Genomic DNA, 24,368 nt, shown 5'->3' on the forward strand with positions numbered 1-24,368 from the left:
CTCCTTCCCAACCCCGAGATGGCATCTTGTCTTGGATTATTAGGAATGCTGAGGGCCAGCCTAAATTAACCAGAGAAAGGGATGATTTTTAGAAACAACGCCGGTTACTGCTGCTGTCCGGAAAAAGGGGAACGACATAAAATAGAGATGTTGCAAATGCTTTCGCCGAACGGAGACCATCTGCAGCCAGCACGCTCTGAAGTGCATTGGACCGCTTCCCCGCGGGAGCCAAGGCCTCGGGGTCATGAGCTCTTTCTCTGTCTCCGTCGGGTAACAACTACATACAGGATTTAGCCCGGACGGTGGGAGTCGGTAACAACAATGAAGTCCAACCCGGCCAACGCTTTCTTGTATCTGCCCGTTGAGTAGCAATTTCACATGCACTTGCCTCATTTCAAACACTCAGCTCCTGCCTCCAGAGCCAACTCCCAGGAAACAGAACAAGGACTTTAGTGGCAAAGGCGGGGGACACTGGGGGCATTCACAGCTCCTTTCACTCTGTGGAGGGCCCCCTGTGAATGGAGTCTGGGGTTTGTTTTTACTCCCAGGTCTCTGGGGATGGAAATGGGTCTTGCTATTTCTGTCCTGCCCTTGGGAAGTCCATCTCCTTGAACCTGAGGTTAGGGCCCTTGGCTGGGCTGTTCTAAGTCCCTCAAGATCACTCTGATGAGGCTCCACTGCAGGACAGGGGTGCGGGCTGTGGTTCCTCCCTCAGGCCAAGTCCCGCAGATGTCCCTGCTCTGTGCCTTGCAGGGTGGGACTGGAGGTGGGAGTGCGAGGAGGAGGAGAGAGGAGTGGAGCAGAAGTAGGAAACGATCTCTGCCCTCTCCTTGTCTGGGAAGGAGAAAGAACTGAGAGAGAAAAAGTAAGAGAAGGCGGGTTTCAGAGCGCCTTCTGTCCCTGTCTTTCTCAATCTCCAGCAATGGCCACCCGCAATCAGGGGCATTAGTCTGAATTCTCTGCCCTCCACCAATGTCTTCCTTTCTGATGTCTCTGAAGACTTTTGAAAAGAACCTGTGACCTCAAAACAGGGATGGTTTCCAGTATGACCTCTAACACGACCCCTACCCCCAGTTCCTGGGGAGGATGGGAATCCGCCCCAGCCCTGCCCTCCCTGGTCTCCTTGGGGGCCACACGACTTCCCCCCTCTCTCCAGGCCCCTCCTCCTGCCTCAGGATCACTTTCCCCTCGGGTTTGGTTCTCAATCCTCGACTAATCCCCTTAAAGTGATAGCTGATAAAGGGATTAGCTCAGAGCTCCCCAGGGGTATTTATATTGTAATGAGGGATTTTAAGAATGACTATTGGTGGGATTTCAAGCCACTTGACTGGCAGGATGCAGAGGAGCTACTTCAAATGCTATCACAGAGGGGAAAGGGGAAATCAGCATTGACTGAGTGCTTAACGCGTCCCCAGGCGAGGTGCCAGAAGCTTCACATAATGTTATTGCATTCACTTGGGGGAACTGATAAGGAAATTCAAGACTCTGGAGGTAAATAATTGCCCACAACCTCAATTCTAAGAAGTGGTCGAGGGGGGTTCTGTTTAACCCTGTCCGGGGCGATTCCAGAACCTTCTCTGGTGCCCAAGTGCGAGGCTGGCGAGACCATCCAGAGCCCGGTGGCACCTTCGGTCCCCGGTTGGTGGCCTCTGGTTTCGTTCTTCCTCATTTGCAGATGAACAAGTCCTGGGGACTTGTGCCAGTCTGGAAGGCTGGCCTGAGGTCACCCAGAGTTTAAAGACACATAGTGAGAGCCCCAAATGATACAGTGCTCCGAACAGCAGCTCGCCCACTGACCGACAGGCAGGTCAACCAAACCTTTTCCAGGACTGCCTGGTGAGGGGACAGGAATGACTCAGTGGTTTGACTTTCCATCCCGGTTCTGAGCTCAGATGCAATTGTGAGATTGCTCACAGTGGGGGGGGGGGGGCAGCCCCATGGAAGAGGAAGTTGGAGTCTGATAAAGTTACAGACAGAGATGCTGCTGTACCTCCTAGGCCCACAGAAGCCTGTATATTCACATATTTTTATGTATTTCTTCTATTCACACACTCACACACACACACACACACACACACACACTTAAGAGATGATTCTAGAATGTTTCACCATTTCCCTGCTACCCGCTGCCCACCCCCAGCTCTCTGGTTTTTAGTATTCTGTGCCAGTTGAGGACTGAAACGCATACCTCGCCCCTGTCATACCAAGTGCACGAGGTTATGAAAACATAGGGCTAATCGGATGTTTCCAGATAACTCAGATTGAGTCACACTATTCAAAGCCATTCTGCCAACTAGTCGGGGCAGCCTCACACAACCTGGTGTAGGTGTCCCTTGGAGAACTCACCCACAAATACCCGTGGGTGTTTTAAACTCGCCCTCCCAGGCACGGGGTACTGACTTGCTCAAGAGAAATCAAATGTCCTTATTTTCCTTTCAGATGTCGTGGAGGACAGTCGGAAATAACAATGTTCACCTTAAAGCTACCAGCCTGAGTCTTGTCCAAAGAAACTTGGTGGAAGAAGGAAGTTAGATCTTTATCTGGTACAAGAGAGGTAGGAGGAGGCTGGCCCAGGACTGGCTCCCTGGTAGAGTGTGTGGCTCAGCGTGTGTGATGCCCTGGGTTTGATCTCCAGCACCCCCAAAATAAATTTGGCCTATTGTGTTCATCACTGTCTTACTATGTTTTTTTTTTTAAAACAATTTTGGGTTTTGTCTCCACCCCATTTGACTGGTAAGGCAGATGCTCACAGACTAAGAAGACTGTGGGGTCTTTGGAATGAGCAACATGACAGGTTCCCTAAACTGGGGTTTCTTCTAGAACAGCAGAAGCCCACCGAGGCCCACTTTGTACAGAAAAATGCTGAAGTGTTCATAGCGATATAACTTATAGCAGTGGCTGTGCAGAAAAAAAAAAACAGAAAGGTGACACTTTTCATTTTAGAGCTGGGAATATGCTTGGGACTTCAAAGGGCAACTGAGGGATGTTTGGGGATGAGAGAGGGGACTCTCCCAAGCCCGGCACCCCTGAAGCTCCATGCCTGTGGGTCACCTGGGTTCTGTGAGCTGGAATGAGGTGTTTTGCTTCTGCTGCAGGTGAGTCTGCTTGTTTCTGCAGGGCAGGGAGGAATGAAGGGATTTTAGCAATTTAAAATTTTTCTGCAAACACTCCAGTATATTAGAGTCTAGGGTAAGATGGTATCTGATTAAGCAGAGATGTGTTCACTTGGCTATTTGAAGTTTACCATCCATTTCTGTGATAGGTTCTGCAGACAGCACGGCTATGTCCAGGAACCTGGCTGGCTGACAGGTTTAAGCACCCAACCCCAGTCATCAGCCTTATCGCTGGGTCCTGTGCCTTCCCTGCAATTTTCAAAATCAAGGGCTAATTTCATTAGATGGTTAGGTTGAAATGGTATCCTAAGAAGGACTTTGAATACTAATGAGTAATAGCCAAACGATAACCTGGAAATTCTTAATCATGACATTTGGAGATGCTATGGGAATAGGGAACTATTTTTTGACAAGTACCAAGGAACTCCACACCAAGGTGATTAACTGAGATCCTTCCACATATCAACACACGGCAGGCAATCGAATCCGATGGCTCAGAGGATGGAATCCAGGGCTATCCCACCAAGCTACGTCCCCAGCCCCAGGTATGCTCATTTAAAGTCGGGAGAGACCTGGATCTGAACCTTGGCCTCATCAATGAGTAGCTGTGTGACCTCGGGCAAGCTGCTTTATCTTGCTGAGCTTCTATTTTCTCCATCTGTAAAATGGGGATGGTAACAGACCACACAGAGCTACAGGAAAGATCTCGCAAAGATTATCAGCGTGTGTAAGGTGCTTAGCACGTTCTAGTATTATTATTTCAGGTTATTATTCATTTAATAAATATTTCTTCAGTGGGGTGTTGCACTTCAATCCTACTTTATGTATTTACTTTTGGTATTTTTTTATTGTTGGATTGAACTCGGGGGCACTTAACCACTGAGCCACATCCTCAACCCTATTTTGCATTTTATTTAGAAACAGGGTCTTGCTGAGTTGCTCAGCACCTCATCATTGCTGAGGCTGGCCTTGAACTTGTGATCCTCCTGTATCAGCCTCCCTGGGATTACAGGCCTGTGCCACTGCACCCCGCCTGATTCTACTTTCATTCCAACAAATTAAAAAGTATATTTGTCCATCTATCATGTCATGAGCCAGGAGCCATAGGGGCCTTGGGTTACTGACCTGATAAACTGAGACACAGAAACTGACAGAGAAGGTCATCCTTCTGCAAATGTACGGCAGTGGGAACAAATCCTTCTGTCCCCTGTTCTCCCTGCCTGCTCAACAGTGGCTCACTCCAAGAACAGCTGTCCGGGGCTGCTGCAGGGATGGAATGTTCTGGGATCTGCTGGACAAAGGAGCTGCCCTAGAGGTGGTTTGCACGATCAGGCCAGACTCCAGAGGGTAAATGAGGATGGGTGCGTAAATGGTTGGATGCGTCGCCGTCTGTGGCCGTTGCCGTGATATTTGCAGCTCCTCTGTCATTCAGACAGCAGTGGCAATGTGCCTTGAAAAGTACATCGTAAAGTCCAGTGAATTTCCTCCCTCCTATCTTGGAAGTGTAGGAAGGACTGAAATGGATTCCAAACTGTTCTGAATGAACAGAAAGTGCCTTTTCCTGTTGCCGAGTTCCAGCTGGAACCCTGGTAGCTTTTCTTCACCAAAGGGCACACGCTCAAGGGGGCGAGACGTCCCGCAGGGCGTCCTGGGGCCTGTCAGCCTTCCTGAGCTGTGCGCTCGGCGCTGGCCACGGGGACGTTCTGGGGGTTTGCTAGAGAGGCTGGCATGGGGCTGTGGCGCCAGTTGCAAACCTACCCTTGCTGGAGGCACTTTTATTACTCCTGACGCCATGCACCTCACAGTGAGTCTAGAGGGTGCGGGAAGCTGTTATTTGCTGTGACAGGCAAGGACGGGCTCCTTCTGGCTGACAGGCCTCGGGAGGATGGGGAAGGGAGGACAGGTTGCAGTCATGAGCAGCAGAGTGGCTGGGCTGACCTCGGTCCGCTCGCCAGGAGGCAGAGGGGACAGAACAATGGGGGATGTCCGTTAGGACACTTGGCTCTCAGTCCTAGTTCCCCTGCTCCATAGTCACTAGACCTCAGCAGAACCGCCTGGGTCTAGGACCCTCCCTTTTCTTCCTATGGAATGAGAATAATGACCTGGAATACTGTGGGGACCTAAGAGAGGGGGACATGGAGTGCTCTCACAGAGGTACAAAGAACTGAGCTCTTCCTCGGTTAGTGTGATTCTTGTCCCCCGGCTCCGGGGTGGGGGAGGGGGAGAGGCAGGAGGACAGTTTCAGAACTAGGTCATCTTCCTCAGCAAGCTGGCCCCGAGAGCTGAGTGAACGGCGGAGATGCTCAGAAGCACAGGGGCCAATCTCAGCACCCCATCAAGCGGGCGCAGCAGTTTTGAGGGGTGGTGAAGTTAACGACAGCAATCTTAGGGTTGCAACTCTGATGTCCCCAGCAAATACTGGGTTGGGTCAAAGCCACTACCTTCATCCAAAAAAAAAAAAAAAAATCCCCTCTAAGTCTCCCCAGTCCCCTAGCTCGCTTCCCCCCACTTAAAAACAGCACCCACTCTTACTGGTTCCTCAGCCTAGGGTCCCACGCGAAGACCCCAGAGAAGCTCTTCTGTGATTCAGATACTCAGAATGAGGTCACCTGGGTCCCTGCCCAAAGCACATCTTTCTGAAATCACTAAAGCAATTGATAAATTTCCAAATAAACGGCAGAGGAGAAGATAATCAATCTTGTGAAGACTGGGTAGGATCAGAAATTTGTTTACTGACATCAAAGCCTCTTGCTTTCGTGAATATATATATATATTTTCCCCTTTCTGGGATTTAGAAACAAACCAACCAAAATCTGAGTTACTGATGTCACCAACCATGCCACCAATCTACAGATGCCCCAAAGCTTACTAGAGAAGCCAGTCTTTGGGCTGGGACCAACTGCTAGGCAGCTCTTTACCTGGCCTACTCTCAATCAGCTTCTCTGAGCAAAGAAGAGAGTCACACTCCTGCGAACTGGGCAAACAAGGGGTCCTGTCTGTTCATTCTTATCTGCTGCCTGTGTTTAGATTTCATCTACAAAAGCAAACTTTGGTCGGGGAACGATTTGGCTTTTGTGATACAGGAATGAGTCAATGGTAACTGCACCCCCTTGCTTTTTTTTTTTTTTTAAATTTGAGGAAGTCTAAAATTATTCATATGTTTTCTTTTCATTATCACCACAGATAAAAGATGTTAATAATCTGTGGCAGGCTGCTACCTTCAGATTTCTTTCACTGTTATGAGAATCAAGTGAGATCTGGATATTGGCAACCGCGGAGACAGTCTGGAGAAGGCTAAAAAGGCACTTGTTGTATACGACATCGACATTTCAACAGCCCGGTCTTTAATTCTCACAAACCAGTATGAATCAGATCTAATCCAATCACATTATTTACAGAGCCGTTTCTTGGCAAATTAATGATTTTCTTCTTCTTTTGTGGTTCTGGGAATGGAACCCGGGGCCTTGTGCATGCTAGGCAAGTGCTGTCCCTCTGAGCTATAGTCCCAGTACCAATTTTAAAGGCCTAACGAACCACTGATTTTTAAATAATGTCACTTGCAAGAAATCGACAGGAAGTCGGGCAGTAATGGTAATTCTTCCTAGATAGAACCACCTTGTTAGTCTATATCTATAAAACAATACTTTTCAGGTTTACAAAGTCCAGAATTAATATGTTTTTTTTTTTTTTTTTTTTTTTTTTGAGGGACCAGGGATAGAACCCAGGGAAGAGAATCCAGGCCAGCTCGCTAACACTGAGCTACGTCCCCAGATCCCCATGACTGTTTCTTGTCTAGAGTGTTCCTCCTTAGAAACTAACCACATCTGAGTGGCTTATTCCGAACACTCTGCTTTACAAAACTAGGACTACTTCTGGCATGATCCATGGGCTCTTGCCTCCCTTTGTATCTGCGGAGGGAATATAAACTGCTACAAACTTCATGGAAAGCAAGAGATTTGGCAATGACGCCAAATCATTGGAAGACTTAAAAATGTCCATACCCAGCAATTCCATTTCTGGTAATTCAGAATGAAAAAAAAATAATCTAAAATTTGGATAGAGATTTACACATAAGAACGTTTCCTACAGCAACACTTAACAATATTCTTCTCTATGGCTATTATTATTATTTTCTTTGGCACTGGGTATTGAACCCTGGGGTGCTCTATCACTAAAACCACATCCCCAGCCCTTTTTAGTTTTTATTTTGAGACAGAGTCTCACTCAGATGCTGAGGCTGGCCTCCAACTTGCAGTCTTCCAGCCTCAGCCTCCCAAGTGGCTGGGATGACAGACGTGCGCCACCACATCTCGGTCAAAATTGAACATTTTTCTTCCAGTGAACTTCAAATAAACTGGAATCTCATTGTTTTGGGTTGAATGAATCAAAGATCCTACGGCTCAAGGGTTAATTTAACTGGTAGATTTGGTCAAAATAGTAAAACATGTTGGACGGTATATTTTTGTCCTTTAAAACAACATCAAAAGTTACTTGACACTGAGCTTGTGGCCCCAGAGTCAGTCCCTGTCATCTGGTCATCTGTTTGCACGCAGGCATTTGAACAGTAGAAGCCCTGGAAGTAGGTTGGGGTCCCAACTCCACCTTTGGCGCTGCGCTGCCTTAAGCAAGTGAGCAAACCTTTCAGTGCCTCCTTTTCCTGGTCTGTAAAATGGTCCCAGCCTCACTGGGTCCTGAGCATTGAGTGAATATGCAGGAAGCGCTCAGAACACTGGCTGGCCACAGGAAGTACTTCACTGTGCAGCACCACCAGCTCACCAGGCACCTGGCTTCAGGAGCACTCTGCCCTCACGTGACCAACCCAGGACTGCTGAGAGGCTCACGCTCTTTATCGCACGCAGCGTGGCTGATACCTGTCGACATCTGCCTTGATGAACGGCAGCCCCATCCATCAACGGAGGATGCGCTGTGGAGTCCACATAAAAAGCTTATCTGAAGTCCCTTTTGGTGTGAGGGAGCACTTGTCACTTAAAGGGATTTTTATACACAGAGATGAAAGAACAACTTCTACTTGGACTCTACTTGGGAACATGAAAGGCTAGTCAACGTCAACGTCGGGTTCAGAGCCTGGCTTTTGGAGTTGGTTACTTAGATCGTGTACTGGCAAGGCCCCAAAGGCAACGACCCCATTTATTTCCCTGCTGTGCGCTTTTGGGTTTGCGCTTCATTCTTAATCATGGCCAACCACCTCGCAAAGGGACATGAAGGGAAGCCATCAGTCGGCTCCACGTGACAGAGCAGGTGGAGGGAAGTGGATAGAGGTTCCTTCTGATCTGTTATCAGGAAGGTAGTCCTAGGTAGTGTCTTATGACGACAGACACATAATTGGACTCGAACCACTTGGGAGCGCCTTCACTATACCATAGGAGCATGATTTCAAGCTGTGTTAACTGAAGATTGAGTGACCTTCTGAGAAGTAATGGAAAAAAAAAACAACCACAAAGAAAAAGAAGAGGGCCTTTGTCCTTGATGAGTGGATTTTGATAGAAAAATAAATAAATAAATAAATAAACCATTTGGAGGGATAAGAGAATTAAGCCTGCCCACCCCCCCGCAGCCCCCCAGCCTGAATATGGCAAGCTTCTGCTGTTCTTTCCTGGTATGCGACACGGGTTGTGACACTCTTAAGGCGCCATGCCATTCACATCTGCTGCATGAAAAGTGAGGTTGAGACTGAACAAGAATGTAGAGTCGCACAGAGGAAATGCAAAAAAATCTTTGCAGGCCTTTCGCCACCCTCCCATCCTCCATGGTGAAGATTAAAAAAAAGAAAAGAAAAGGATCTTACCTCCACTGAGAATAATGACGGCTATAAATATGGCCAAGTCGCTGTCATCTAATTCCAGTGCATTGAACTTCACAGCAAACTCGAACTTGGGCTCCATAAAGTCACCAAAGGGCTTCCGCAGGCTCTTGAGGAACTCCCTTGTCATGAATCCTTGGCCCTCGGATATGAGGACGCCGTCTTTATTCATCAGAGAGGCCAGCATGGTGTAGATGATCTCATGGACGCCATATTTGAGGAGAGTTACTTGGTCGTTCAAGTCAAGGTTCACAAAGCCGGGAATGCTTTTGGCATACTCCGTGATCTCCTGCACGGCTTCCACCGAGCGGAACTGGCATCCCTGAAAGATGCGGATGGCCACCTCTTTGCTCTGCTCCTGCAGGGGGGTGATGTGCTTGAACTTGATTTTGTCTTCTCCCATCATTAAGGAATTCATGTCATAGATGACAAACGGCTGCAAAGGAAAGAGGGCAAAAGTGGCTGAGTCAGAGATTTTTCTCCCTGGTGGCAAACAACATCTCAGTTCAGAAAAGGGCTTCTTTATAATGTTTGCTTTCCTAATGAAGATCCGTCACGTTGAAGACATTTAAGCATGAGGAAAGACTCTCTTCTTCTTATTACTCAGCTTTATTTTGGGCTGGGACCAAATCTATTTTACCAGTTGTGGTCTTTTCCCCCTTCAACTTATCCTATTAATGCTTTACCTCTGATTGGCTTTGATTTACCTCTGGTTTCTCTTTGATTTTTAAAATGATGCAAAAATCTGCTGTTTATCTTGGCTTTCAACAGAATATGTTTTAAACCTTCATTCAATGGAAAAGATCAGCAACTCAGGGTTGAAAAGACCTACTGGAACATAAAGTAATCTTGCAGTTTTAGGTTAAATCTATTCAGATCACAAATGAAACCGTGTGTACCTAAAACACACTTCACTATTAAAAAAAATCACCCTGAAAGCAGATTAGAAATACTGAGCCAAGAAAGTGACTCAGGACTAGCAGATGTGGAGGGCTGTGGGTAAGGTCTGCAAAAAGTAGCAAATTAAGAACTGCTTTGTACTTTTTTTTTTTTTTTTTTAAATATTTTGTTTTAGTTGTAGTTGTACACAACAACAGTATTTTAGTTTTCATGTGGTGCTGAGGATTGAACCCAGGGCCCCACCCAGCATGTGTTAGGCGAGCGCTCTACCACTGAGCCACAACCCCAGCCCCTGAACTTACTTTATAAAATACCTGTCCTCAAGGGTCAACTAATCAATCAAATAGATGCATCAGTTACTCAGCTTTGCAACTGGCCATTTTCAAAAGCAAGTTGTGCCAGGCATGGCTGTAATCCCAGCCATTTAGGAGGCTGAAAGAGGAGGATTACAAGTTTGAGGCCAGCCTTAGCAATACAGAAAGCCCCTCTGCAACTAAATGAGACCCTGTCTCAATATAAAAAATAAAAATGGGTGGGAATGCAACTCAGTAGGCTGGGTTTAATCCCCAGTACCCCCCCCCCCCCCAAAAAAAAAGTGTAGAATGAATCAAAGGTTTGTGGTCACTGGGAAAATTCCAAGGTTATTCTCACTGGGAAGGGGGAAATGGCTACACACATCAGATGCACTGAACTACATACGGGTCCTATTCAAAAGCGTTGGAAGAAGTAGTGAGGGCTGGTGCTCTAGCTCAGTTTCTCTGGGCAGTACCCTTCTGAGGCCTCATGCTTCTCAGGTGAGGGAACGCATACAATCGCGGGGTTCTACTTCTCTGTTGCAGCTCTTAGAAGTGCTGTGTATCTTTGTGTGTATGGGGGGGCAGGAGGTGCGTGTGTGGACAGGAGTCTGGGTGCACACACAGCATGCTGAACACGGAGTCTCTGGTGTACTAAACGTGAGGTTCCTTTTGAGCAGCCGAGAATCCTCTCCCGAATGGCAGGAGGCAGTGGGGAACATGAATGGTGTGGTAGCCAGCTTTGAGATTCACTGGCCAGACATTCTATTGTTGCTACAGGAGTCTGTGATTTTTCACCAGTCCTTAGTGGAGGGAATAACACAATAACCATCCTTGAGATGCTGAACAGACTTACAAACTTGCGTATTATACGGACACTATATACTAGAGTTATTCTACGAGCACTTTCGTTCCATGAAAATCCACTTTAACTGTACTGCTTTGCCAACCCCAAGGAGATAGATGTGAGGACCCAAGAAAAGATCTGCCTGCTAGCTCTAAATATTTCTTCAAATAATTAAGAGCCAAATGTGCAGTGTTTCTTAGACATTTTGCTTTTTTTTTTGTAGTGGGGATTGAACCCAGAGGCGCTTAATCACTGAGCCCCAGCCCCAGCCCTTTTTATTTTGAGGTGTACTCCCACTTAAGTTGCCCAGGCTGGCCTTGAACTAGTGATCCTTCTGCCTCAGTCTCCTGGGTTGCTTGGATTACAGGTGTGTGCCACTGTGCCTGGTGCAGGTGAGAATTTCATCATGAGAATTTGAATGGATAATAATGCTTTTAAGGATCCTAGAGAAAACCTTTTTTTTTTTTTTGGGGGGGGGTCTTCCAGGAGTTTTACACTGTATCAAATGTATATTAACGAAACTTTGTCATTCTTTACTGCCCTGAGCATGGGATGGGATAGACACTATGGACACCTGAGAAGTCCGACTGCGCATGCCTGATCCCTAACAGGCCGCACACAGAATCCTCCCATCGGCTGGGGGGTGGCTCGGTGGTAGAGCTCTTGCCCAGCCTGCACGAAGCCCTGGGTTCCATCCCCTGCAGTGCACACAAAAATGGGGAAAAAAGAAAAAGAAAAAGAAAAAAAAATCCCCTCTTCACACGTGGCAAGACTGTTCTCAGAACTGCCCACTTCAACTCCCAGATGAGCTTCTGTGCAACCATTTGGCTTCTTGGCACAGCACATCCGCACAAAATTCTTTCACCTCCGGGTGAGCCGTGTCTCTGGAACTATGCCCTGATAAATCACCCTTGTGACTCTTCCCCCTGACTTCCCCTGTCCCCTCGTATAGAGCCCCAGGTTCCTGTTTTTGAAACTCTGGGATAGCTGAACATAGGGCACCGAATCCTGCTAATTTTCGCTCCCAATTTAACAACAATGTGACTTTAACCCCTTGGCAATCAGTGTTAGTCAGGATTTCCTGGCAGTAAACGCTCAAGGACAGAGAAAGGAATCAGCACCCCCACCATCATGCCAAACCAGTCCATTTTTTTTTTTAAATCCCTTCAGCATTCTGAAAAAGTAGTGAACTGGCAAAAAATTTTGGGTACTAACATGCAAATTAATGCCAGACAGAATTTTTTAAATTTATTTTTGGTTATTGGATTCCCCTAGTTATACCTGATAATGCTGTTTTAATTGTATTTTTGAAGTCTGCATAGACTCTTTCCACCTCCAGGGAGATCTGCCAAAGGCCAGAGTGATTCCCAGGCATGGTGGATCTCTCCTTCATGGCTCACACGGGACCTTCTTATCCTCTAATCTAGGACAAGGGAGATGGGTGGTGCACACCTGTAGTCCCAGTGACTCGGGAGTCTGAGGCAGGAGGATCGCAAGTTCAAAGCCAACCTTGGCAACTTAGCGAGAGGCCCTAAGCAATTTAGTGAGGACCTGTTTCAAAATTAAAAATGAAAAAGGCCAGCCCTGGGTTCAGTTCCTGGTATCAAAACAACAACAACAAACAGAATAAAAACACACCCAAAACCCACACAACCTAGTGCAAAGGCAGTGTCTTATCTACCTTAGGAAGAGCTAAACCATTATCTTGGGTCATTAACTGAAAAGTACTCTAGTATCCTTCTGTAGAATATTCCATATAAAATGCATTGATCTTCCAGGGTCACTCTTCTGCATTTTTGCACAAAGCCAAGTGAGCCCTTACACATTCGGGTAGCTTGTACACTATCATCCTGTCTGCCCCTGTACGAGGAGCCATATGGTCTTCAGAATTTGTCCCAATGATTTTACTCTTCTAGTTTGTGACGAAAATGTGCTTAATTATCTGCAGATATTGCATCTAGTGTCTGGATGAGCATCCTTAACAGGAAAGAAAGTGTCATTACAACTAGGATAGGATCCCGACGTGGATCCAGGAACATACAGCAACTGCTGGGGCCTTTGGTAAGAAAAATAATAAAATGGAAAGAAGAAAAGCACTCCGACCCTTCCCAGAGCAGGAGAAGGGGCTCTGCAAAAGGGCCCCCAAACCCAAGCCTCACCAGGCTCAGGAGAAATCCGCGTCTGGCCATTAGGTTAAATGCACTTTTCATGATTGGATGGACCAGAAAAAAAGTGGGAATGGAGAGCAATATGGTTTCTGTAAGGGAAATATCAGTTTGGTTTTTTTTTTTGGAAACACACATCAAGTATAATTTATTTTGATTTTCAAAAGTGTCTCCACATATCAAAGCCAGGATAGGATTAAGGGCACAGTTTCACTAGATGATGAAACTGAAGTCACAGATCTATGGTGTGTCTCCCACGGGAGACAAAAGACCACGGGGAAATGGATTTAATGATGAAATCATGCTCAGTAAGGAAAGTTCACTTTCTTTTTCTTTTCTTTTCTTTTGGTGGGAGGGATGGAACCCAGGGCTTCATGCCTACTAAGCACACTAAGAGTAGTGTCCCTTAGTAATCCAATAACATCAGCATTTTAATATACAAAGGGATTATATATGAAGGTTCTTAAGTTTACATCTCCTTGTAAACTTAAAAAAAAACCCAGCAAGATGAGGAGTGAATGAGAAAGATCCACTAATAAAACACAGGTTATTTTGGGGGGATTTCTATTATTTAAAAAATATATATATGTATATGATTTTTATTTGTCAATTACACCTCTACAAGGCTGAAAAATGACTTTTTAAAAGTATGCACCGGGTTGGGGTTGTGGCTCAGTGGTAGAGCACTCGCCTAGCACACGAAAGGCCCTGGGTTCAATCCTCAGCACCACTAAACACATAACCAAAATAAATGTATACAACTAAAAAATAAATATTAAAAAATGCACAAACTTTTTTGTTTTAGTTTATAAAAGGGCTTGAGCAATTCTGTTCTCATCATTTTTCTTAGAGAAGGCCCCAACCATTGTATGCATTTCTGGGTCTGAGAAAACCTGGATCCATCTCTGATTCTCTTCTAGTTGCAACGAGCCAAGCAGTTGCAGAACGTGGGCATGTGCTAATTGGCAACACAAATTTTTTTCCCTAAGTTTTAAGAAAATGGACAGTCAACCTGAAATCATGAGTCACATCATGCTGATAACACATGTTCCTCCCCCCAAAAAAAAACCCCTAAGATATTCACAAAGTTAAAATTTAAATTCTGGAACTTAAACTTACTGCATTGTGACTTTGTAAGTTATGGGGTATTAAATTTAAACACGTCGTTTTCAGAACATATACTTAGAAGTGAGCCTGGGGACTTAAGGACCCCTGTATACCAGCTGGGGTTGAAGCAGAACTCATCACTTAATAGCATGAAGGGCCACTTAATGTAGCAGCCAGCTCAACCCTTCCACAAACCATCTATTTGTCAGATCAAAACTGGCCTGGGGTTTGGTACATGCTAGTAATCCCAGTGACTCAGGAGGCTGAGATAGGAGGACTGAAAGGTTGAGACCAGTCTCAGCCACTCAGTGAGACTCTGTCTCAAAAAAAAAAAAAAAAAAAAAAAAGGTACCCCTAGGTTAAATCCCCAGTTCCAAAACCTAAACCAACCAACAAAAGATGACTTGGAAAAATGTAGAGCTCAACTTGGGGGGCTCTCCCGATATTTCAATCTCTAAAGGAAGAATGCCGAGTTCTTAGGGCCGTGCTTCTTCCCTTTCTGGTTTCTGACTGGTTCCCATCGAGTTAGACAAGCACTGTTCTCCTTGTCGACCTACGATAGGCCAATGGCATCCTGAAGTGCACTGGGTTTGGTTTCCTTAACCTCTTTTGTTGTTTCCAACCCTGTGTCTCTGCTTTTTGAGAACCAGGAGATTCAAAGAGCACAAGGCGTTTTTAAGGATCATCTGCATCCTTGTTGTCTAAATGAAAATAGAAGGAAACCACGAGACTTTCCACAAACGGTTCTTCATGGCAAACCCTGACCTAGGACCAAGGCTCTCTCCCAACTGTTGCCTGGATTCTTTTCCGTGTCTTTTTCCCTTTCCATAAAAACCGCTATCCTGGAACCCACAGGGGCCTTTGAAACCACAGCTCTTTCAGCTGGGACTTGGGGGCAGCGCCTTCTGAAGGGCTGTTTTCCTCGAGGTGCTAGTTGAGGGCTGCGTGTGATAAAAGGGAAGTTTGAAAGGCTGTCAGCTGTAATTCTGCCGCCCCACGTGGTTTCGAGATTGAAGACAAACAAATGAAAACTTAATAAGAAGAATTGTTCACAATCAAATCAACTAGCATAAAACCACAGCTCTTAAAAAAGAAAAAAAAAAATCATCGAATGCCAGCCAAGCAGCTACTCAGGGTAAACAAGGGCCCTGGCCAACTAAGACCAACCATTGGGAAAAAAAATATCCAAATGCTTTCCTTCTTAAATATACGAACGACGACGACGATGATGATGATGATTAGTGCTGGGAATTGAATCTAGGGACTCACACATGTTAGGCAAGCACTCTGTTTACTACTGGATTATGTCCCAGAATATTTACTTTTTTCCTTCTTCTCGGAAAAAACAAAACAAAACAAAAATAACCACTATTGGTTCAGATCTGTTATAGCTTTAGCTATTCTTGACAGCCCTGGCAGTTAATTAATCAATTTTATAATATTGATGTATGGATTAATGATCCCCAGAGCTCAACTTCTCCACCAGCAAACTACACGACAATGCTCTCCTGTCTTTTATTTCCACTGGAGTTCCTGAGTCTATTCTCTTTTGGGACCCTGTCCCCCCCAGTCCCCAAGTCTTCTTTTCTCCAGGAGGCAAATTCCAGCTCACTGAAGCTTTTCCAAAGATGGAGGAAAAGAGATCCCACTTTGTTTAGCTCTAAGCATCAGATTTTAAAAGACAGCTATCTTTCCGATGGGTTGAGTCACCAGATTTGATGGCCTCTGTAAATTTTAGAAGGCACAGAAATGTTTTCACCAGAGTTTACAATTGCATCTCGGTTTTACGATTCGGTAGGCTCACATTTCACACGCCGCTCGGGGTGACCACTTTACCGATGGCACCAGTTTGCTCCTGTCATTATAAGAACAGCGACTCCTCATGTGCCCATCATAAACAAAGGGATGCTTTGGAACCCAAAGTCCAATATCGTGCAAATAAAAAAGTTTTATTTGTTTGTAGATAGAGCGCAGCCAGGGCTTCACCATCTCTCAGATACGGAGGGAAACGTTGGCTGGCACACCGAGGGCTTTTCTATTTATTGTTTTATGACAAACCATGGCACTGAGAATAGTTTCTGAAAACCACTCTCTATTTATTTTCGTCAACAAACATGGGATCATGTGACAGTGATACACCCAGGGTGACGGCTGCACCAGAGCAATAGTCAAACACTGGGCACTTCCAAAGTCCATTCAGCTTCTCAACTGCCTTCCTTCCCGAAAGAGAGCTCCCCAGCACTAGCACCATCCGGGTTTCCAGAGGAGAGCAGGGATCTCTGCAAGAAGGGGCTGCAGAATCAGTCCCATCCTATTTGAGGGTGGCCAAAGTCCTGTTGCTCCCAAGAAGTTTCTTCTCCAGGTTTCCACAGCCCATTGCTCCCTAGCCCCAGAGACTGGGATTCCTAACCATTTTTCTTTTAGGCAAGATGACCCCAAGTTGGGGTACCTCACACCAAACATATGGTGTTCCAGTTGATGGGCAAGCAGGAACATTGAGTTTATCTGTTTGGAAAGGCCTCGGGGAGTAAGATATGGAAGAAGGAAGTTTAGCTGGGGAGAGGAGAAGCTCTGGGTTAGCTTGGAGGCAAATGTGAGGAGGGCAGCTGGCGGTCCCTCACTGGCCGTGGTTTAATGAAGCAGTAAGATAAATTTAAAGAATGGCCTCTTCTAAAGGCTGTTTCCTTTTCCAAAGGTTCTGGGTAATTGGTCATCCACCAAGCTGAGCCTCCCCAAGCTTGGCCTCACTAACATGGATGACATCAGTCTCCAACAGGGTTGCAGTATGACACTCAATTGCTTTACCACTCAACCTTGGCCATTCTCCCACATCCCCCACCCTCTCCAGGGTCCCCACTACTGCAAAAATTTTCCTATCAGTGCAGATCTCAGCTTTCATGAGTTCGTGCCAAGAGATAGCATAACACCCCCCTGAGAGAGATGCTATCACATGAATAACGTGACCACCCTGACAAAGACCCAATGTCTATTCTCATTGGAAATCACATTTTGGGTTTTTTTTTCTTTTCTCCCATTTTTTTCCTCTCTCCACTGTTTCCACTGATGCTTAATTTGATTTTGCAAGATAAGGAGAAAACAGAGTGCCAAACAATCCTATTTCAGTTCTGTGTAATCAGTGAGCGGATTATTTTAATTTGGCCCAGTCCCCTGTCTTTCTTTTTCCAGACCCTAACTAGAGGCAATTCTGTCTCTATCCAGATCGCCTAATAATGTCCAGTTTGGTGAGCAAATATTGGGCTAGTGAGGAGCCCTCTGCGGAAAGTCCAGCTTTTCAAAGGGCACTGGCGACAGTTTTCAATTCAATCAAACAAATACGGCCTGAGTAACTATTATGGGCAAAGCACAGCCAGACCTGGCGAAGCCCAGACCCAGTTACTAAAGGGGAGAAACAACGCACTAGCCCTCTCAATTTGAGAAGCTTGTAAGCAGGTATTTTGTAGCCCTTTCCTTTAAAATAGCTCCATAGTCATTTATTCCAGTTATCTTATTTTTAACTCAAAGAACCAAGGAGTCGACTGGGATAAAGTTTTAAAGTGATTTACAATCATTTGGATTCTCTGTCCTTTGGAGTCAAGATAAGACTATGTGGGCCACCAGGGGCATAAGTTTAAACTCTTGACTCTTAGGGATTTCTTTCCTTTCCTTTTGGAAAAATCTGCCCCCTGTCTTCCAGGTGCTTTTAACTTGACAGGATTTCCAACAGGGATGGCAGGTCTGGGCTGGGAAAAGGAGGTGAGGGCTGGTCAATTGGAAGGCCTAAGCCATCCAGTGGAGCCAGTGTTGGCTGTAGGGCTCATTCCTTTTCAGCAATCCTGTCCCTAGACGTGCCAATGGCAGGCTGCTGCAGTCGGCCCTAAGGTGTGACCGCTATGCAGCCAGGCTGTCCTGGTCTTCCCTTTATTTGACTACCTGGATATGAACACGAGTTCACTGTCTGCAGTGGGAGCAGCTTCGTGAATCTTCATTCACGGGTGGTTCGATGTGGTCCGAGCTTTTCATTTAATGAACAAGGAGGCTCGGCTTTACGAGTATCTATGTTCCGTCGTTGCCTGGCATCAGCGGGAGGTGACAGTCCTGGTCAGTGGGATTCAAGAGCAAAGCTGCTCGGGTAAAGCTTCCCGACGGGGAATAGGCGGAGATGGCAGAAGGCGGTGGGCCACACCAAACCAAAAATGGCTATTTTACCAAGTGATAGAAAGAGAGCATCTGAAGAAGGTGCTCCCACGCTGCAGCTTTCCTCTCTGGACTTTGGTTGGCTTGTCTTTAATAAGAGACTATTAAGAAAGAACAGCAGCCAGACGATGGCTGTGTGGCCCAAATGTTAAGAAGTGGGGGTTTAGTTTGAAATTATAATGAGCCGTAATTGTTAAGGGACCAATGACTTCTCTCTCTCTCTCTCTCTTTTTATATCTTTATTTTATTTATTTTTATGTGGTGCTGAGGATCGAACTCAGTGCCTCACACATGCCAGGCAAGTGCTCCACCCCTGAGCCATTCTCCTGCCCCTAATGACCTCTTTTATACATAGAAACCTGTCCTATAGGCCACGTGCCTCTATCCCACAGTTTCTATTTTTATTTTTTTATTTTTGTTTTTATGGTCCTGGGGATTGAACTCTGGGGGGTGCTTTACCACTAAGCCACATCCCCAGTTTTAGTTTTTGGGACGGGTTCTTGCTAAGTTGCTGCGGCTGGCCTCCGATTTTCAAACCTCCTTCCTCTGCATCCTGAGTTGCTGGGATTACAGTGAGCCACCATGCGGGGCTATCCTGCAGTCTTCTATTTAGCTGATTCTACTTTTACTAAATGGTTTAGCTAAAGGAAAAAAAAAATATCTTGAGGAGGTCATCCAAATACATTAAAAGGTAATAAGATTTCCCCTAAAATATATCTGAGCAGGCAAAAAGTCCCACACATCTATTGAGTAGCTGTGTAGCTCTCCTGGAGGTGTTCACTTGAAAATCAATGATTGCATGCAGGGCTTTTGAGAGCTGGGACATTTCTGCAGCTCTTACTGCCCTGGAACATTCAGTGGACTGTATCATCAAAGCCAGACCTTGTCAGTAAAGCTGGGGGACACAGGGCTGGGGTTGTGGCTCAGTGGTAGCGCACTTGCCTAGCATGTGTGGGGCACTGGGTTCGTTTCTAAGCACCACATATAAATACATACATAAATAAAAATAAAGGCCCATTGACAGCTAAAAAATAAAAAATTTAAAAAAACTGGGGGACAGAGATATGATCCAGGTCACACTGCCAGCTGGTGGTAGGTACCCTGGGACCAGAATCCAGGTATAGTTTCGATAAGTTTTAATATAATTCCATGTTGCTTTTTCAGCTTCCTGTCAGGGAGGAGTTCCACTTGGAGAATTTGGCTTAGTAAACCATTCTAACCCGTTCTGAGGTTTCCTAAACGGTGCTACTCCATGAACCTGAAGAAGTTTAAAGCACCCATTTGTAGCCAGGCAAAAATCTGAGCAGGCCGAGGCAGGAGGATCACGAGTTCCAAGCCAGCCTCAGTGACTTAGCAAGGCCCTAAGCAACTCAGCGAGACCCTGTCTCAAAATAAAAAATAAAAAAAAAAGGGCTGGGGATGGGGCTCAGTGGTTAAGTGCCCCTGGATTCAATCCCTGGTACCAAAATAAATAAATAAATAAATAAATAAATAAATAAATAAAAGAGAATCCACTTGAGGGCTGAGGGTGTAGCTGAGGCTATAGCTCAAGGGTAAAGCGATTGTTTGATGTTAAGAAAGGACATGGATCCCTATAGGGTGGTAGCATGAAGGGGCTTCCAGTTCATTCATATCTTCTTGTTCTCAAAGGTTCCATTCCAATTTAGAGAAATGTATAGTATACAAATAATGTCTACTTATCCCATCTGAAGACACCTCCTGTGGTTCAGACTTCTCCTGTGATGTGTTAACAGCTAACCGTTGAATGGCACTCTGCATCCGCAGGCGTAACACGGTAAAAATCACTTACCCAAAGCAAATGATCCCCCCCCTCCACCCCTGCTCCCGCCCCCGGCCCCGGCCACCCCCAATGAAGGCAGCAGAAAAGAACTAACTGATTTGTCTGTTGTCTTTCCTGTCAAGATCGCCCTCGCCTTGGCTTTGGTCAGCGGGAAGGACTTTATGTATGAGTCATACAAATGCTTTGCCAGGGCCCGGAGATCAGCAGACTCGGGGTTCAGCTGGTCGATATCACTGGAGATCTCGGCCAACAGCTTCTCCTTCTCGGCCTGTGGCATCCGCCCAAACCTGATGGCTGTAGAGGAAGAGGAACGACAGGATGAATCACTGAATGACTCCTGCTCCTGAGGCCTCTGTTCCCTCCCTGGCCCTGAGTTCCCGCCGGGTCAGAGCCCCTCCCCTCGCTACTCATCTCAGAAAGTGGTTTCCCTCTACCACTTGCCTCATGTTTGTATTTCGTGACAGCAGCCCCGAAGATCAGTAAAAACTTAAACCCTTCACATCTTTAATTCAAAGAGAAAAAAAATATATATATGTAATGCACGATCCTGCCAGGCAAGTCAAAGAGTTTGTTTAGCACAGGGAAGAAAATTCAAACATGAAATGATTGGGAGCCAACTCCTATCCATCCCTCAAGACCCTGTTTAAATGTCATTTTCTTTGGGAGGCTTTTAAGCGCAGCGAATGATTCTTTCCCGTGGACTCCACTGGACCCTTGGTATATACTCCAGTGACAGCAATTTTCACATTGTGCCAGAATCATTTAATTTACACGCCTGTTCATCCCCCCATAGAACAGTGTCCTGAAGGCCAGAGATAGCGTCTTATTTATCTTTGGGTCCCCAGGATGATCTGCACGTTTCATGAACTCAAGTAAGGAACTGCGCAGGATCCAAAGCAGCACAAGCAGAGGCTTTGTTCTCGGGGATTCTGGAGGATCTGGTTTGCTCCTGTTAACCCGGAGATACAGACGGTGCTTTATTTCACTTACCAGGACAGACAGGGCTTTGGCACTTAGTAGGGAGAGGCTGAACTCATTCCCTGACCATGACCCCCGGAATGCTTTGTCAGAAAGACAATATCCTTAACATTTGGCGTCTTGGGGGGGGCGAGGAGGTGTGAAAGCAGAAGGAAAAGAAAGAAGGGCCAGGAGGAATACTTAGGAGAGGTCAGCAAGCCCTAAGGAGGGGGAAAAAATAATCCACTGGGGCTGGGAGTGTGGCTCAGTGGTGAGCGCTTGTGGAGCATGTGTGAGGCCCTGGGTTCCATCCCCAGTTACTGGGGGGGAAAATTGTGGCATGAGTCTTGGGGAAAATCGCACTTATTATATAATGAAATAGAGGTGGCTAAATCACCACTGTCTGATTTCAAAGACCCCAAAATACCGTCTCTTCCCAGATGCCTAATGATTGAGCGTGCCAGGCACTGTTCTATGCATTATTTAAATTTTTACAGGTAAGAAACTATGAATATACATAGACGTTTACATGCCTAGGAAAGCATTTCCTTTTTTCCTAGTGGACAATTTAAAAAGCTTTCAATAGCCAAAGATACCTACTTATTGCACTTATTATGTTGATAGTTCTGCTTTCCCATAACAAAAATATCCAAAAATCAAACTTTAAAAAAGTCTTTTTTTTTTTTTTTTCCTTTAAACTCCTGGGATTCCAGGGGCATTCTACCCTTGGGGCTGCCTCCCCAGTCCTTTTTATTTTTGTTTTGAGACAGGGTCTCGTATAGTTGCTCAGGCTGGCCTTGAACTTGTGATTCTCCTGCCTCACCCTCCTGAGTCACCAGCCGTATACCTCTGTGCTCGGCTGAAAATTATTTTTAATCATGAGATATTAAAGCAAACTATTTCTCTTAGCATCTAGATACAATGTGAATTTTCACAAATGAAGTTCCCAAAAGGCCTAAATCTTTTTTTTTTTTTCTTTTTCCTTTTTTTGAGACAGGGTATTGCTAACTTGTCCAGGCTGACCTCCAACTTGGGATCCTCCTAGAAAAGGTTGAATCTTCTGAACCAATTATTTGTATTGTTAAATGTCTATGCTACACGTTAGGTCTAGCTATAAGTGCGACTAGTTAATGCAGGCGATTTTAGTATTTTTATACATTGGAGGCTTAGAAAAGGAATGAAAAAAAAATGCATCTTATTTGGTGGGACTGAATTTGCATACAACATACAGAAATCTGAAGTTACAGAGGAAATAAAAACTTTCATTCATGTGTGTGTGTTTATTTTTGTAGGACTAGGGATAGAATCCTGGGACCCTCTACCACTGAGCCGTATCTATAGCTCTTAACTTTTTGTTTTAAGCTTCGAGACAGGGCCTCGGTAGGTTGCCCAGACTTTTTTTTTTTAAGGAGAAAAGGCTGACTTTGTTTTGTTGCTTTGGGGTCCTGTTTGGTCATACCCGTGCACCCCACGTGGAGTACTGCAGAAGGCACAGAAGTGGTGAGTGCTTCCTAAACAGAGTTTTTATGACTGTGGCTGGAGAGGTGGCTGCTGTAGATTACAGATCAGAATAGCAGCCAGGGCACACTGCTCTCCCCACAGAGAAAGAGAAAAAAGGCAAAACAAAACTTATCTCTGTCCCTCTGGTTAGGGAATGGTGATTTTTAGTTGAGCAATATATATATATATTTTTTTTTCTCCTGCTGGAGATGGAACCCAGGGCCGGGCACAGGCTAGACAGGCCTCTACCCTTGAGCCACAACCCCAGCCCAAGTCTCACTGTTTCAAGTAGGGAATCTGTGAACCAAGAGGAGGGACATTATGGGAGTTGTATGGTCGTTTCCTAGAAGTCCTTCCTAAACCAGAGTTTGGAAATAGAGATGAACATTCTAGATTAGGAACCAGAACTATAAAGGCTGAGTGTGCCCACATACAAGTGAATGTTTCCAAATCTTCTATCACTAATGATTAAACTTCAGAGAGAGGGGAAAACACTCTGTATATTGCTGTGAGTCACTGTGTGAGAACTTTTGGTTTCTGGAAGGCAATGGAACTCATGCTGCACTCCACACAGTCAGCAAGTCCACTTTCTAGTCTCTGCTCTGTGACGAACCAGCTGGGTGACTTTCAGATAATTACTTAACTTCTCTGGTCCTCAATTGCTTGATCTACAGAATGGAGGACCTGAAAAAGAGGATCTCTCAAGGTTCCTCCCTTTAGCTCTATATTTACTCTAAATTCTGCACATGTCTGTGACACAAAGTACTTAGAAACATACTCTGCTTTCTCTCTCTCTTTTTTTTCCCCTTGCGGTACTGAGAATTGAACCCAGAGGCACTCTACCACTGAGCTACATCCTAGCCCGCCCCCCGCCTTTTTGTTTAAAAATATTTTTTTAATTGTCAATCACCTTTATTTATATGCGGTGCTGAGAATCAAACCCAGGGTCTCACATATGCTAGGCAAGCACTCTGCCACTGAGCTATGACCCCAGTCCAAACCAGTCCTTGTTATTTTTTATTTTGAGACAGGGTCTCACCAAGTTGTTGAGGCTGGCCTTGCACTTATCATCCTCCTGCCTTGGCCTCCCCAGTCACTGATATTACAAGCGCATGCCACCAAACCTGACTTCAGCTCTCTCTTTTTTTAAATATATGTTTTTTAAAATTGTCAACAGACCTTTATTTTGTTTATTAATTTATTTATATGTGGTGCTGAGAATCGAACCCAGTGCCTCACACATGGCAGGCAAGCGTTCTGCCACTGAGCCACAACTTCAGCCCCACCTGCTCTCTTTTTTAAAGCAATCTGTCTACTCTTTGAGGCCCTACGTGGGGAAAAAGACACAGTGTTTTCTGCTCCACAGATCTAGCACCTATCACATAGAGCAACTTTCTGAAACCTGGCATTCAGTTTCATATTTGGGATAATAAATCAGCTAGAGAGGGCTGCAGGCAGAGCTCAGTGGTAGCTGGTGTGCCTAGCACGTGGGAAGCCCTGGATTTGATCCCAGACACTGCAATTAAATAAAAAATAAAAATAAAAATAAATTAAAAAGGAAATGAAAGAAATCACAGAAAATTCCTTTATCATGGTTAAAAAGAAATTCTGAATATCAGACTCAGTAGGCTCTTGATATGAAGACTACGTTTGAGAGAGGCTCATTAATT

General features: G+C 45.4%; 1 protein-coding gene across 5 annotated transcripts in view; it reads right to left on the reverse strand.

Annotated features, from left to right (window-relative positions):
• The window catches only part of Pparg (peroxisome proliferator activated receptor gamma), a 140,097-nt gene that overhangs the window by 5,596 nt on the left and 110,133 nt on the right, over positions 1–24,368 (reverse strand). For all 5 annotated transcript variants that reach the window (XM_076841041.1, XM_076841043.1, XM_076841042.1 and 2 more), the window contains 2 exons: positions 20,336–20,535; positions 8,920–9,370 (listed from right to left, as the gene is read on the reverse strand). In XM_076841041.1, the coding sequence (XP_076697156.1) occupies positions 8,920–9,370; positions 20,336–20,535 (651 nt within the window). The remainder of the gene's footprint in view (positions 1–8,919; positions 9,371–20,335; positions 20,536–24,368) is intronic.

This window comes from Callospermophilus lateralis, chromosome 20 (genome assembly GCF_048772815.1).
Source record: "Callospermophilus lateralis isolate mCalLat2 chromosome 20, mCalLat2.hap1, whole genome shotgun sequence".
NCBI classification, from domain to species: domain Eukaryota; kingdom Metazoa; phylum Chordata; class Mammalia; order Rodentia; family Sciuridae; genus Callospermophilus; species Callospermophilus lateralis.